The 14,158-nt window shown below is 45.2% G+C and overlaps 1 protein-coding gene across 9 annotated transcripts in view; it reads left to right on the forward strand.

Annotated features, from left to right (window-relative positions):
- The first annotated feature begins 290 nt into the window (after positions 1-290).
- The window catches only part of phf21b (PHD finger protein 21B), a 71,160-nt gene continuing 57,292 nt past the window's right edge, over positions 291-14,158 (forward strand). For 2 of the 9 annotated variants that reach the window (XR_010327323.1, XM_064318820.1), the window contains exons 1-2: positions 9,720-10,215; positions 10,904-10,969. Coding sequence is in view for 5 of the 9 variants with exons in the window: in XM_064318820.1 (XP_064174890.1) it covers positions 10,162-10,215; positions 10,904-10,969 (120 nt within the window). In the remaining 4 variants the exon portion in view is untranslated. The other 7 variants (XM_064318827.1, XM_064318825.1, XM_064318824.1 and 4 more) reach the window with 7 other exon arrangements.

A 14,158-nucleotide genomic window follows, 5' to 3' on the forward strand; every position in this document is an offset into this window, starting at 1 on the left:
TGTAAGATACTTTTTAATGAATGCGGCTTGCAAAAGTACATATCACAAGGAAAGCAAATATGTCTACCGTTAGAGATACCAGTAGAGCAGTGGTTTCCAACCCTGGTCCTGGAGAGCTACAGGGTCTGCTGGTTTTCATAGTGACTCTGCACTTCATGAATCAATTAGAGCAATTGATTACACAGTTAACTCAACTCACCTGGTGTCTTGGGTCTCAACTGGGTGCCGAATTTAAGGTGAAAACAAACACCAGCAGACCCTGTAGCTCTCCAGGACAAGGGTTAGAGACCACTGCGTTGGAGGCACAGTTATAGTCTTATGAGTGCCACGGCGCAGATGCATTCCTCAAGACCTGAAATGACCCCCCCATTTCTATAAGGCTTAACGAGGTCTTGGAAATTGGTACGCTAAATGGTAATCAACTAATATGACGTCAAACCTTGTAATTTACAGAGTAGCTACAGCTGCGTCTAAAGTGTTTCGTCTTATCGTTAACGGAAAGGAAAATGGGGTAAGTTCGTAATTTTCTTTCCTGGCATAAAATGCTGTAAGCGTTCAATAATATCTGTCTAGATACTTCGCTGCTTTTCATAAATCGCTAACGTGTTAGTTTTTACAAACTTCTATCAGGTGAACGTGCAACACCGTGCGTTATCACAGTGCTAACATGTTTGCTAGTCAGCAAGTTGTCGACGCGAATATGAAGTTATTTAAAATCTTTTTATAATTACAATTAAATATTGCTAAAACTGGCCTCCATTGTTCTTGTTGCCGTCTGCGCATTTGCATGTTAATATTTATTATTTATTATTTATTATTATTATTATTATTATTATTATTGTTGTGTCAAAAGTATCCTTAAACTCTTGTTTATCTTGCTAGCTTTTCCTATGGTGTCTTTCGGGTAACTAAAGGTAGGCCTACTGCAAACATTTTGAAGTTTATAAAAACATTTGGGGTTTCACTCAGTAAAAAAGAGAAATATCCATATATAAAGTTATGGAATGAAATGAGTTATATTCGGTTAAAGCAGAAACAATTAACCCAAAAACATAATTTTAACGCTTTCTGCATACGATAATGCACACACCCAGAGCAGAGTGTGCTTAGGCTTGTACTAGCTATACTAACAGGGGTGCACGTTCTCTGGTACTATGCCGTGGTACCTCCTGAACTACACTTGTAACAGTTAAGTCTGAATGCATTCATTTTAGAATAGAACTCGGGTTTACATAAATTGAACCTCGAACGTGTGCTGATCTCTGAACAGTGATTAAGCCAATTTAGCAGTGTAAAAAATGGACTTTGCATCAGAAAACCTGTCTACTCGTAGCCAGCATTTTGCTTTCCACAGTGCGCTTTGTTAAATAAGTGAGACATAAGTTGATGCCACTTCCTGTATTGTCTCTTCACCAGGCAGAAGCCTCCAATTACAGCTTGTCAGCCGACGTACTGGATTGCACTCTGCAGTACACTGTGTACTGGCTGGATGACAGCACAACAGGTGATTATGTCCATTGACTGGCTGTTCCTTGTTCAATCTCAAAAGTACGTGCAGGTCTGTGCTGTGGATTCACTCTGAGCAGGGGGAGGGAATGAACACTGGTTTAGCCATGGCTGTGCATTATGTTTCTATCTGTTTAAGCCAGGCCTTCATCCAGCGCAGTTCAGATGCGGTAACTGCTGATTATGAACCTAAGCGTGGTTATGTGAGGTGTTCAGTTAGTTTGCTTTAAAGTAACAGGTTCCACCCTGTGCTTAACCACACCTTCCTCTGGCCATAGGACACAAAGCCCAGCTCCATGCTTGACGCCAAACATCATCTTGGCAATGGATGCCCTCCTCAGTAATCAATATGGTTATGCTTGAGACCCGACGCCCTGCCCCCAGCGTTATGATTAGTGCCAAGATTACAGCTCCTCTTGACGTCCGTTCAGCTCCTGCTTTCGCCGTCTCCGGAGCAGGAGTGGCAGTTGGCGGGTGAGTCCGTTTCATTCATCGTGGCCTTTCGTTGGTCAGTGTTACATTTCCGGGCGCAGGAGTCTGCCATGTTTGTGTACTGTGGAGGGGGGAGAGTTTGGGGGTGGTGGAGTGACCGGTACACGTCCCCGGAGTGGATATTGATCTCTCGCTGGAACGTGTAATTGCTTCTATTGTGGCAGAGAAAATGATAAAATCAAGGGCATAAACCTCTTTCACGTCGAATGACACCGAACTTGACGGCAATTTGCCCTCTCTGTGTGAAAAGGCGGCGTTACCCCCGGTAACCTTTTTTCGCAGGAGACGTAGCAACTGACGGCGCACTGCGCTACTGGTAATGCCCTCCTCGCTGCGCTGCTGGTAACGCTCTCCTCGCTGCGCTGCTGGTAATGCTCTCCTCGCTGCGCTACTGGTAATGCTCTCCTCGCTGCGCTGCTGGTAACGCCCTCCTCGCTGCGCTGCTGGTAATGCCCTCCTCGCTGCGCTGCTGGTAATGCCCTCCTCGCTGCGCTACTGGTAATGCCCTCCTCGCTGCGCTCTGGTAATGCCCTCCTCGCTGCGCTGCTGGTAAGCCCTCCTCGCTGCGCTGCTGGTAATGCCCTCCTCGCTGCGCTGCTGGTAATGCCCTCCTCGCTGCGCTGCTGGTAATGCCCTCCTCGCTGCGCTGCTGGTAATGCCCTCCTCGCTGCGCTGCTGGTAATGCCCTCCTCGCTGCGCTGCTGGTAATGCCCTCCTCGCTGCGCTGCTGGTAATGCCTCCTCGCTGCGCTGCTGGTAAGCCCTCCTCGCTGCGCTGCTGGTAATGCCTCCTCGCTGCGCTGCTGGTAATGCTCTCCTCGCTGCGCTGCTGGTAACGCCTCCTCGCTGCGCTGCTGGTAACGCCTCCTCGCTGCGCCTGCTGTAACTCCTCGCTGCGCTGCTGGTAACGCCCTCCTCGCTGCGCTGCTGGTAACGCCCTCCTCGCTGCGCTGCTGGTAATGCTCTCCTCGCTGCGCTGCTGGTAATGCCCTCCGCTGCGCTGCTGGTAACGCCCTCCTCGCTGCGCTGCTGGTAACGCCCTCCTCGCTGCGCTGCTGGTAACGCCCTCCTCGCTGCGCTGCTGGTAACGCCCTCCTCGCTGCGCTGCTGGTAACGCTCTCCTCGCTGCGCTGCTGGTAACGCCCTCCTCGCTGCGCTGCTGGTAACGCCCTCCTCGCTGCGCTGCTGGTAACGCTCTCCTCGCTGCGCTGCTGGTAAGCTCCTCCTCGCTGCGCTGCTGGTAATGCCTCCTCGCTGCGCTTAGCGCTGTGTAATGCCCTCCTCGCTGCGCTGCTGGTAATGCCCTCCTCGCTGCGCTGCTGGTAATGCTCTCCTCGCTGCGCTGCTGGTAATGCCCTCCTCGCTGCGCTGCTGGTAATGCTCTCCTCGCTGCGCTGCTGGTAATGCTCTCCTCGCTGCGCTGCTGGTAATGCCCTCCTCGCTGCGCTGCTGGTGATGCTCTCCTCGCTGCGCTGCTGGTAATGCTCTCCTCGCTGCGCTGCTGGTAATGCCCTCCTCGCTGCGCTGCTGGTAATGCTCTCCTCGCTGCGCTGCTGGTATGCCTCCGCTCTAAGCCCTCCTCGCTGCGCTGCTGGTAATGCTCTCCTCGCTGCGCTGCTGGTAACGCCCTCCTCGCTGCGCTGCTGGTAACGCCCTCCTCGCTGCGCTGCTGGTAACGCCCTCCTCGCTGCGCTGCTGGTAACGCCCTCCTCGCTGCGCTGCTGGTAACGCCCTCCTCGCTGCTGCTGAGCTGTGTTAACGCCCTCCTCGCTGCGCTGCTGGTAACGCCCTCCTCGCTGCGCTGCTGGTAACGCCCTCCTCGCTGCGCTGCTGGTAACGCCCTCCTCGCTGCGCTGCTGGTAACGCCCTCCTCGCTGCGCTGCTGGTAACGCCCTCCTCGCTGCGCTGCTGGTAACGCCCTCTCGCTGCGCTGCTGGTAACGCTCTCCCTCCGTCTGCTGCGCTGCTGGTAACGCTCTCCTCGCTGCGCTGCTGGCAACGCCCTCCTCGCTGCGCTGCTGGTAACGCTCTCCTCGCTGCGCTGCTGGTAACGCTCTCCTCGCTGCGCTGCTGGTAACGCCCTCCTCGCTGCGCTGCTGGTAACGCCCTCCTCGCTGCGCTGCTGGTAACGCCCTCCTCGCTGCGCTGCTGGTAACGCCCTCCTCGCTGCGCTGCTGGTAACGCCCTCCTCGCTGCGCTGCTGGTAACGCCCTCCTCGCTGCGCTGCTGGTAACGCCCTCCTCGCTGCGCTGCTGGTAACGCCCTCCTCGCTGCGCTGCTGGTAACGCCCTCCTCGCTGCGCTGCTGGTAACGCTCTCCTCGCTGCGCTGCTGGTAATGCCCTCCTCGCTGCGCTGCTGGTAATGCCCTCCTCGCTGCGCTGCTGGTAATGCCCTCCTCGCTGCGCTGCTGGTAATGCCCTCCTCGCTGCGCTGCTGGTAATGCCCTCCTCGCTGCGCTGCTGGTAATGCCCTCCTCGCTGCGCTGCTGGTAATGCCCTCCTCGCTGCGCTGCTGGTAATGCCCTCCTCGCTGCGCTGCTGGTAATGCCCTCCTCGCTGCGCTGCCGGTGATGCTCTCCTCGCTGCGCTGCTGGTAATGCTCTCCTCGCTGCGCTGCTGGTAATGCCCTCCTCGCTGCGCTGCTGGTAATGCCCTCCTCGCTGCGCAGGCCAGCGTGGCTTGTGTGGTAATGCCTGAGTGGGGTCAAACAGACGCTCGTAACGCCATTCATGGCCATGTGTGACCATTTCTTAATTCAACGTTTTGGATGTTCAAAGTAGAGGTATGTAGGTAGCTGGCTAGCTGCGGACGGAAAATAAACAATATTAACCACATCAAGTTACTCCTCGTCAGTCCAGGGACGGGTGGGATGTTATTATATCCTGTATTCAATTATTTTAAAAAATGAAAGAATAAATACTTGTGCGGAATAATATGAATGTATGACAGCTTCTGAGAAATGAAGCCTTCTTGCAAATCTGGGCTCCCACACCACTTCAGTGATTCAGACCTGTTGATGTTCAGCCTTGTGAAGTGAGCAGGCCTGTTGATGTTCAGCCTTGTGAAGTGAGCAGGCCTGTTGTATGCCACTGAAAGCACAGAAGCCAGCGGATCGGTGCATCAGCGATGGGCTGTCAGGGGGTTTTCCTGGAAGGGGGGGAAAAAAAAGCCTTTCCAGAATTCAGAACCAGAATTAATTTGTTTTCCTGCAGATACGAATCCGAACAAGGAAATGAAATGAGGCGTAGTACATTAATGGCACAGTTAATGCTTGAGTTAGCAGATGACTATTTTTGCCACGTTTCTGATTTCGTAATCATTTTGCTCTTGGGTTGCAAGCTTCACTGAGTCCCCCTTTATTCCAGTTAAAGTCCAGAAAGCTCCCAGCAAAACCTCAACAGAAACTGCGGGCGGTCCCCATTTTAACCCGGAGAATATAATCCCATTCAGAAATTCAGGGCTGCAAAAAAAGAATAATAATCAATGAGACCTAGCTAGCACCCTGAACTTGCTATTTAAATCCTGATATTTGCTGAGGCTGATTATCTGCACTTGAATCCATCTGCATAATTATGCATATTTAATTATCAGTGAGGCGCAGTCGCGAGCTGAGCCCCCTCCATTATGTGGCGGCTTTGACCTTTCGGTGGATGTGTACACGGAATCTTATCGCCTTGACGACCTTGAGAGAGAGGATGGGTTTCGGTCCCTGATGAAGCATAGTTTTTTTTTTTTCTCTTCCTCCCCCCTCCCTGAATAGTGAGCATGCTTACTCATGATTAAGTAAAGGAAAACTGAATGCTTTAAAGATTATAATAAATGCTAAGTGTGGCCCGCAGGCTTCTCTCCGCTCTGTGCGGGAGGAGGATTACCGCGTCGTCGTCGTTGCTGAAGTGACGGATCTTCCGTTCTGGGAAAGTTTGTTGTTGGGTCATTCACCCCCTGACATACCGTAAGGCTCACCTGCCTGTCTCCCCCTGTTAAATGAGCGGTGCAGTGAAGGCCATGAGTAACTATGAGGTCCAACCATCTGAGATTTAGTCATTGCACTTGTGCGTACTCAACTATTGCTTGTGTTATTTGCATAGACTGCTTTGTTGCTGTTTTTTGTTGCGTTAATCAGATTAACATACAGGGTCCAAGTTAAACTGCGCGGTGTTCCCTGCACTGGGAACTGTACTTCCCTCTGGGGTTTTCAACACACGTGTTCCTGGTTTTGGTTATACGCTTCGTTGTACGTCGCTCTGAATGAGGGTGTCTGCCAAATGCCTGTGATGTAATGAGATTTCTGCTAGTCACGTCGGGTTGCAAATTTGAAAAATGTAGAAAATGAAACGTCTTCTGCGACGTTGGTTATTGTGATTATTATTTATTTTTTAATGGAAAGGTATGCATGTGCTACCAATGAATTGTGTTGATTCTTCTGTGTGGGATCAGGACTGTACCGGCCACCCCAGCAGGGGCAGCAAACCCACCCAGGGTGCCTCCAGAATAGGTATTTGAGCAGGTTTTTTATTTTTTTCCACGGTGTGGATTAGCTAGTCTTCACACTCATGCTCTTGTCAATACGTTCATCCCCAGACTGCTGTAGTGATGATGCTGATGGTTAATACACCATGGCCTTGTGTATTGAGTCGCTGCAGAGGACCAGCACTTCAGCACTGTGAAAAGAATGCGCTACGAGTCTCCGCTTCACCTCACGTCCGCGTGGAGCACAATGGAGGTCCAAGTTGACCTTGACTTTAATGGTCGTCATGCTTGTCGTTTTGCATTTACGGCTGATTTCAATTCGGTGTCATCGTATGGCGGTCAATATTTGAAGCTTTACGTTTAGTATGTTTCATAATTCATATTTATCAAAAAAATAACTAAATATAATTGAATTGCTCAACTTTTTTTGGAGAAATAGCTTGTGTTTATTTTCTAGTGTTTAATGGATGCCAATTTGGTTGTGTTTATACTTTAGAAATATTCAGTGGTTGTGTAGAAATAACTGACTAAAAGTGGCATTGAGCATTTGACTAAATATGATTAAATCTTAAACTAATTAAGGTGATTTAGAGGCCTAGCTGAATTCAGCCCATACACGTTGCCCATGATTAAATCTCTCCCGCAAAGTAATCAGCAGGTCGTTTATCAAACTGATATAAATGAACACTTATAATCTTTCTAGCTATTGTTGTTGTCGTTGTAGTTTAATTATGCTTAAAACGAGAGTAGCAGTTGAACAAAATGCTACAAATTCGTCCATTTTTTTTTTTTTTTTCACGAATCACGGCGAAACAAAAACGGAGAGAGACAAGAAAGAGAAGCAGCAGCTTCCTACTGTTTGTACGAGCAAGCTGTGACGCCACCGTACCGAACCCGGCTGTGAAAGCATCTTGAAATCGAATGCGACTGCCGGTCATTTTCAGAAGGGAGTTCAAGAGTTTCACCATTGAGCCATGAAATGAAAAGTAGCAGCTTATGTAGCGCTGCCGCCGCAGCAGCAGCAACAGCAGCAGCGCGCTTTGAGCCGGAGTGGGGGGAAGGGCCTTAACTGCACATTTAAAAGTCCCATTTTTAAGTCGTCGAAATAACTTGAACAATTTTAGCCCAGCTAAAGCGTTTATAAAAAATATCTGTTTTAGTCGTTGAATGTCAGGGTTTTATTTGGAAATGTATCGACAGAATAATTGCCCTTCATAGTATGCTTGAAATCGCTGGTTGAGCAAAAAAAAAAGGGAAGAAAAGAGATCCCCCGGGGGGGTTTGCATTAAATTAACATGGCCAATAGAGTATGGCTCAAGGCTAGTGAACTCCATGAATAAATAAGTTATTCTTTAAGGACAGCTACGGACCGGTTATCTGTAACAGGGAGTTTTGCCTTTGGTGTTTAAATGCGCGTTGCACAGTGACGTCGCTGTCCAAGGTACTTAATTTGGTTCGCTTAATTTTGTACGCTTTCACTGCGACGAATGTTACTTCCTTGGACCAACATTTTCCCCTCTTGTATAGCCTAATCACTCTCGATGGAGTGTATCAACTGAATAGTATGTTATATAATGCGTTACATATTTTAACATGACCTGTAATTTTTAAAAATGTATTTTTTAATCTACCGCGACCGTTTTGTGTGACTACATATCTTTCGGCGATATGTCTGAATTTTTTTTTTTTTGGGTTCTCTCCCCCCCCTTATTCAGTTTCCATAATGCTCAGCAATGCTATTGCCTTTCACATCAGCTCTCCACTCACATCTTCGCCGTGCCCAGCTCACTGCAGGGCGCTGATTGGTTTTTCGCAATCCCTGCTCTTGCGGGTCCGAAGGCATATGCAGCAGCGGAACTCCTGATTGGCCCTCGTCATGTCCCCCCCGCACGCCACACATCAAAAGATCTCCAATTACGCCTTGGCTTGTGTGCCTCCGTGGGGGAAGACAAATCCTTCAGCAACGGAAAAGGGGGGTGGGTGGGTTGAGAAGAGAGTGAGTAATTTTATTTATATATAAAGCGCATCCACCTTTTAGTAATTATTTAGTTAAGAATGTATTGGATAATGTTCAACAGTAAGTTCAGTTTACTTGATGGTGTTGCGTGTACTGAATTAGTTTGCCTGGAATAATCTGAAATGTACCACTTACCATTGCAATTATAATAAGTATAATAAGTGGAGACAATTCGGTCTTGATTTGGTCATTTATATAAAAATCCTTTTGAGGGTAAATATTGCAGGCTTTAGGAGAGGCCTACATCACCAGCTGTAGTAAGTGTTATACAAGGTCTGTCCACCAGAGCAGCAAGACTAAAGTCAAACTGTAACTCACTCTCAATATACATATTCTTTTGACAATTTTTTTATAGAAAGAAGGAACACATTTAATGCACAAATATAATACTGCACATTAAAATTTGTAGAGGCTATTCGTTTTGAGATGGAATACAAAACTTTTTCAGTGAAATTTATAATTTTATTTAAAAGTTAACTTTAAAAATACATTTAAAGGCACAATACAAGTTTGGTTTAAAGCAACTGTGGCCTGTAAATTCATTAACCTATGTTGATATTTTGTTAAAATATATGCAAATGATCCATACTGTATAGCATTTTGCTCTGAAACATTTGAAAACTTGTGTTTATCACCACAAATTCACTTGGTTTGATAAAGAACATGTTCCTGCTGTTTTAAACAGAGCATCTGTTGTACTTTTTAAAATGTATGAATTCTTTTGTCAGGTATGTTTAAGTTTCATTAAACATTCAAGGTCTTTGTTGTATTTTTGAATGACTGTATTATTTTAAAAAAACATTACAGCCTATCAAGTACTTCAGAGAATAATGCCAGATATTTTCACATGATGAGCAGGGAAATATAAATATACTGAATATGATTTCACTGACAATCACAAATAACCTTGTCTGCAGTTAAGAGAATATATTTCTGCTTTGCTTGGTTGTTTAGGCTTCTTTTGGAAAATGGAGCAATTTAATGTATGAAATTAAAATTAACTTTGTAACACACAGCAAAGAATCTGCAAACTATCCCCAAATATGTCTGAGACGAGGCTAGCTATTTATTATGGTGAATGGCCCCTATGCCGTTTTTCTTCCTAACCGTTTACGAACTGCTAACACTCAAGGAGTTTAAATAGTTTCCCTTGCAATATTGTTGACTGCCTGTGTACATTTCCGGAGTGCGCATGACTGAGCGTATGTATGCGTGTGACAGAGAGAGAGAGAAAGACAGACGAGGGGAGAGTTCTGTGCTTCTTTCATTGCTCCATCCGGGAACTTTCGAATTAGCATTGACAGCCGAAGCGCAACTTTTCCCGAGGCAATGTGAAATCAAGCCGCGGACTCGGACAAAATATAGTCCTCTATTTTCAACTCGCAATTATCGAAAGAAAAATATTTTGACCCACCGGATTGTACATGTCTGTGCCGCGCTCATTTAGAAGTGGATCTGTCCAGGTGCTGAAATCTTTCCGCAGTCTTCTGAGCACTTTGCTCACCGGCGTAAAGTCAGTGATGAGTCCTGCTCCCAGTAAAGAAGCAAGAACTTGCTTTGCAGGCTGAGTAGTTCTTCTTTCGATTGTTATTGTCGCTTTTTAAAATATTCTTTATTTTTCGGAAACTTAGCCTCGATTACCTCCAAAGTAATCGAAAAGTGCTTTGGGAGTCGGGAAATGGAACTACAAGGCCTACAAGAGGCGTTGAAAGTTGAAATCCAGTGTCATCAGGTAAATGAAAGAAATTATTATACCCTTACTGGTCTTTTGAGCGAATGAGAGCGAGAGCGAAAAAAAATTCTGAGATCAAACGTGAACGGCATGTATTCCGATGAAATAAGTCGGCGATGTTTAATGTTTTGCCTCGGTGTTTGGTGACGGCATAATATCGTGTTTGAAGAGAAATTGTTAATGTACTTTTTGAAGTAGTTTGGGAATGTCTCCGTCCTTACAGAGAATCAGGGATTTTGAGTAATAATGCGGTGATTCAGTGTAGCGATCTGAACGAGACTTGAATATTTATGAGGGGCAAGAAACGGGCTCGCTGTGTACGCTCGCCGCTTTGTTCCTCTTACATACTAACTTGAAACACTTTTATAATTCTTCTTTTATTCCTTTTCCGCTTAGAAACTAGTTGCACAGATGAAGCAAGACCCACAGGTAAATTGATATTTCTAAAGTACGGTCGTCGTCTTTAAAATGAGGCAGTTGTGTTGGGAGTAAGTGGAAAAACTTTATCAGCATACATCTCTTTTCTCGCATTTCGCCCATAACTCAGCGACCGCTTCGGTGCTTTGTCCTTAGCCTGACTTTGCAGGAAAACGCGACGGTTTCGTTTATGGCTTTTTACAGTATGTGTTATGCTTGGTGTTTTGTTTCTGTTTTTATAGATTACTGATTGTGTTTTGTTCGATTGTAGGATGGGGAGCTTAAGAAACAACTACACGAAAGGCAAACAAGAATAACAGCCCTTAGCGAAAAACAAGTAAGATTCTGTCAATATGTTAATCTGTGCTAAGTTACTATGATTTTTTCACGTCACGGCGTAGGCTGGTATTGTGTTTAACCGACATGCTCAGGATAAAACGTGCTGTAGCAAAATGTTTCAAAAGTATTCGATTTGTGTTTGCATCGTACGCGTAAACAGTTTGTGTTAGAGGAGCCATTAACGTAAATTGTGATTTTGTTTAGTACACTCTGAAGTTGTGTAACGTGAAATGTTGAAAAATTTAGCGTCCATTTTGAGTAGGTCGACATGTTTCTGGAGAGTACTAAAGGAAAGGATCTTAAGTAGTCAGCGATCACTTTTTAAGAATCAAACACCGCAGAAATGTATGTGTGCGTAAACGGTGCTGAATGTACTCAAATGGTTGGATTCACGTTTTAAATGGAGTTATTCATTACTTTATAGTCTTGAGGTAGCCTATTATTTCTTCTTGGTCACATGACGACGTGGAAGCATTTGATTTGACTTCGCCCATATACACTTTCACTTTTTATAATCTTGCATCAAACAGTGTTCCAATATAAAAACTGACGAGAACAATGCAAATTTAGCGTGTAAATGTGTCATGCTTGGAGATATTATTTTGCAGTCGAGCTGCACAGATCGGTTGATTGTTGAGTTCTTTCGCTTGCTACAGAGGAGCTATTTTTCAGCACCACGAACAGATGCCATTGAAAGCTTAAAGTCACAATGCTCCCACTCCCGATCTCTCAGTTCTCTGCAAAGTTCCAGAAGCGACGACAGGGAACACAAATAGCGCATTCGAGACGATACAGAAAACAAAACAGCTTCTGTTCTGTCATTAGCCATTATGTATGTCGTTCGTTTGAAAGCATCTGGTCTTTCCTTAAGTTTAATCGATCGCGTTTCCTTCGGAATGCAGTTTTCAGCACTTGGAACAGCGCCTTGATTCCCCCCCCCCCCTCTCTCTTTCGTTTCTTCGTAAATGAAAGAAACGTGTTTCAAATACTGAATAAATCCGCTTTTGTGGGAGGGAGGAGGTCGCCGTGTGCTTTTGAATTTTGTAGTTCATCTCATTTTAACGACTGTGTTCGTGTTTAGACGGTATTTGCTGTAGTGTTTTCGCAAAGCACTCCAGTTTGATAGTGGAAGCTTCCATTTTGTGCGGGAAGGGGTGTTGGTTTGCTCCTAACATGGAGAAAAGTCTGCAGAGTTTCATGATGGGGGATGGGCCCCCATTCATGCTGAACATTACCATTTTGATTGCTTTGATGCTGTTTTTGGAGGAGGGGGAGGGGAGGTGGAGAGAGGGAGCGAGTGAGAGAACACTCGAGTCAGCACAGCGCATGGGGATGTTTTATCACGGGATAGAACCTATTCAGTTATTTTTTATTAGCAAAAAGATGACCCCTTCTCTCCTGCGCGTTTGCATTTGTACGTGGACCTAGTCTCTGTGGTGTAGAGCATTTATAAGATTTCCTTTCATCTAAATAAAAAGCCACTAATATTGAAATGTTGCAGCCTTAACTTATCCAAAAGCAAAAAAATTGTATCTATCATTTTACGTGTATATTTTGTTTATATATACATTTTTTTACACGTGCAAAATTGTGCATGTATGTGCGGAGTGAGTGTGTGAAGTGGTAGCAGAGAGAATGGGGGAAGAGTGATTGGTAATGTGTGTTAAGGCCTAGAAGTGCACAACTTTTAATCTCTTTATTTGCATGTCTACACGCAATAAGGGGGGGGGGGGGAGAACAAAAGTGTTGCGCTGCAGCCTACCGTCTTACTGTTTGCGATTCTGAATTGTTCGGTTATAATTACGTCTACAGGCAACACAGTCACGTGCTGTAGAGAGGCCCAGTGAGTGCGTGAGTGGATTTAATTACCAGATACTCCGTTCAAAATAGCACAATGACCTATCATTTCTGAAGTCAAATGTCAAGCTGGAGTTTTCACAAAAAGGAACGAGACCGATTGAATGGAATAAATTCGGTTTTCGGTTTGTTTAGCAATCGCCCCTTTATATAAAATGCATATTGTGCATTCATTTTAAAAATAGTTTCATTATGAAATCTGGTTGGAAATTATTTGCTACTATTTACAGTTTACAATACAAAGTGGCAAAAGAAAAATGTTATCTGCAGACTAATCTTGTTTATTTACATGTCAACAATGTGTTTACATCTTGAAGTGTTTTTAATTAATGTGTTATGAGTAAAATGGATGGTGACGTTTCAGGAAGCACAGAACCCTTGTCATGAACCCATTTACTGGAGAGTAATATGATTCGGTAATGAAAAAACATAATTTGGGAGAGCCGTGTGTTTTGGCAGAGGTGCATAGGCATGCCCGGATTGAATGCAAACGTGATAAATAGCCCTTAAAGGGCTTGTTTCTTTTAAAGTCATTTAGGATCCCTCAGAGAATCCTGAATTGGATGAATGGGAGCTCCGGCTTAGGGATAGCTACACAACCAGAGCTAAACCATCACAAAGTGTCCCTGCTGGTGTTCAGCTGACAAGATGTCTGTCTCTCTGCTCAGGATGCTTGCTTTTGGTGATCCAAAGCTTTGGTAGCACGTGCTTTACTTATTGTGTTTGTTGCATTTAGTTGTCATACTCTGTGTCTGTTACCCCTTGAGTTACCCACTCCTCAGAAATTATGGCTGTACACAATAGATTGTTTCTAATGGTTTGACAAAAGAATGCTCTGTGTTTTCTAATTAGTGGTGCACACATATATAATTTAGCCAGAATGAATGTGTTACTAGCTTGGCGGTGTGAATGTCTAAGTTCAGTGGGTATTTGTCTGCACTTACAGCTTACAGAATTTACATTAAGTGTCATTAAGGACTTATTATACAAAGACATTTATACATTAATTGAGCACAATATGCATGTACCCTTACCATCAGCCTACATTGAGTACACAACTGCAATAATTAGTCATTTTATTATTGTTTACAGGCAGTACCTGATGAATGCAGAAATGAATACACTGGTTAGTTATTTCCTAACCACAGAAAACACTATTGAGGATGGCTAGGTTTGATAGCGAAAGGATTCTGTACAGGAGGCCCACGGATCACTCTGTCTGTGTAGATGGGCGAATGTCTCACCGGTTAGGTCGTTTTGCCTTGGCTCATGCTTGTGCTATGAGCAGATTACAGGCATCACACATTCATGCTGAAACCTGTACTACACT

The sequence above is a fragment of the Anguilla rostrata genome, chromosome 19 (assembly GCF_018555375.3).
Source record: "Anguilla rostrata isolate EN2019 chromosome 19, ASM1855537v3, whole genome shotgun sequence".
Lineage (NCBI taxonomy): Eukaryota > Metazoa > Chordata > Actinopteri > Anguilliformes > Anguillidae > Anguilla > Anguilla rostrata.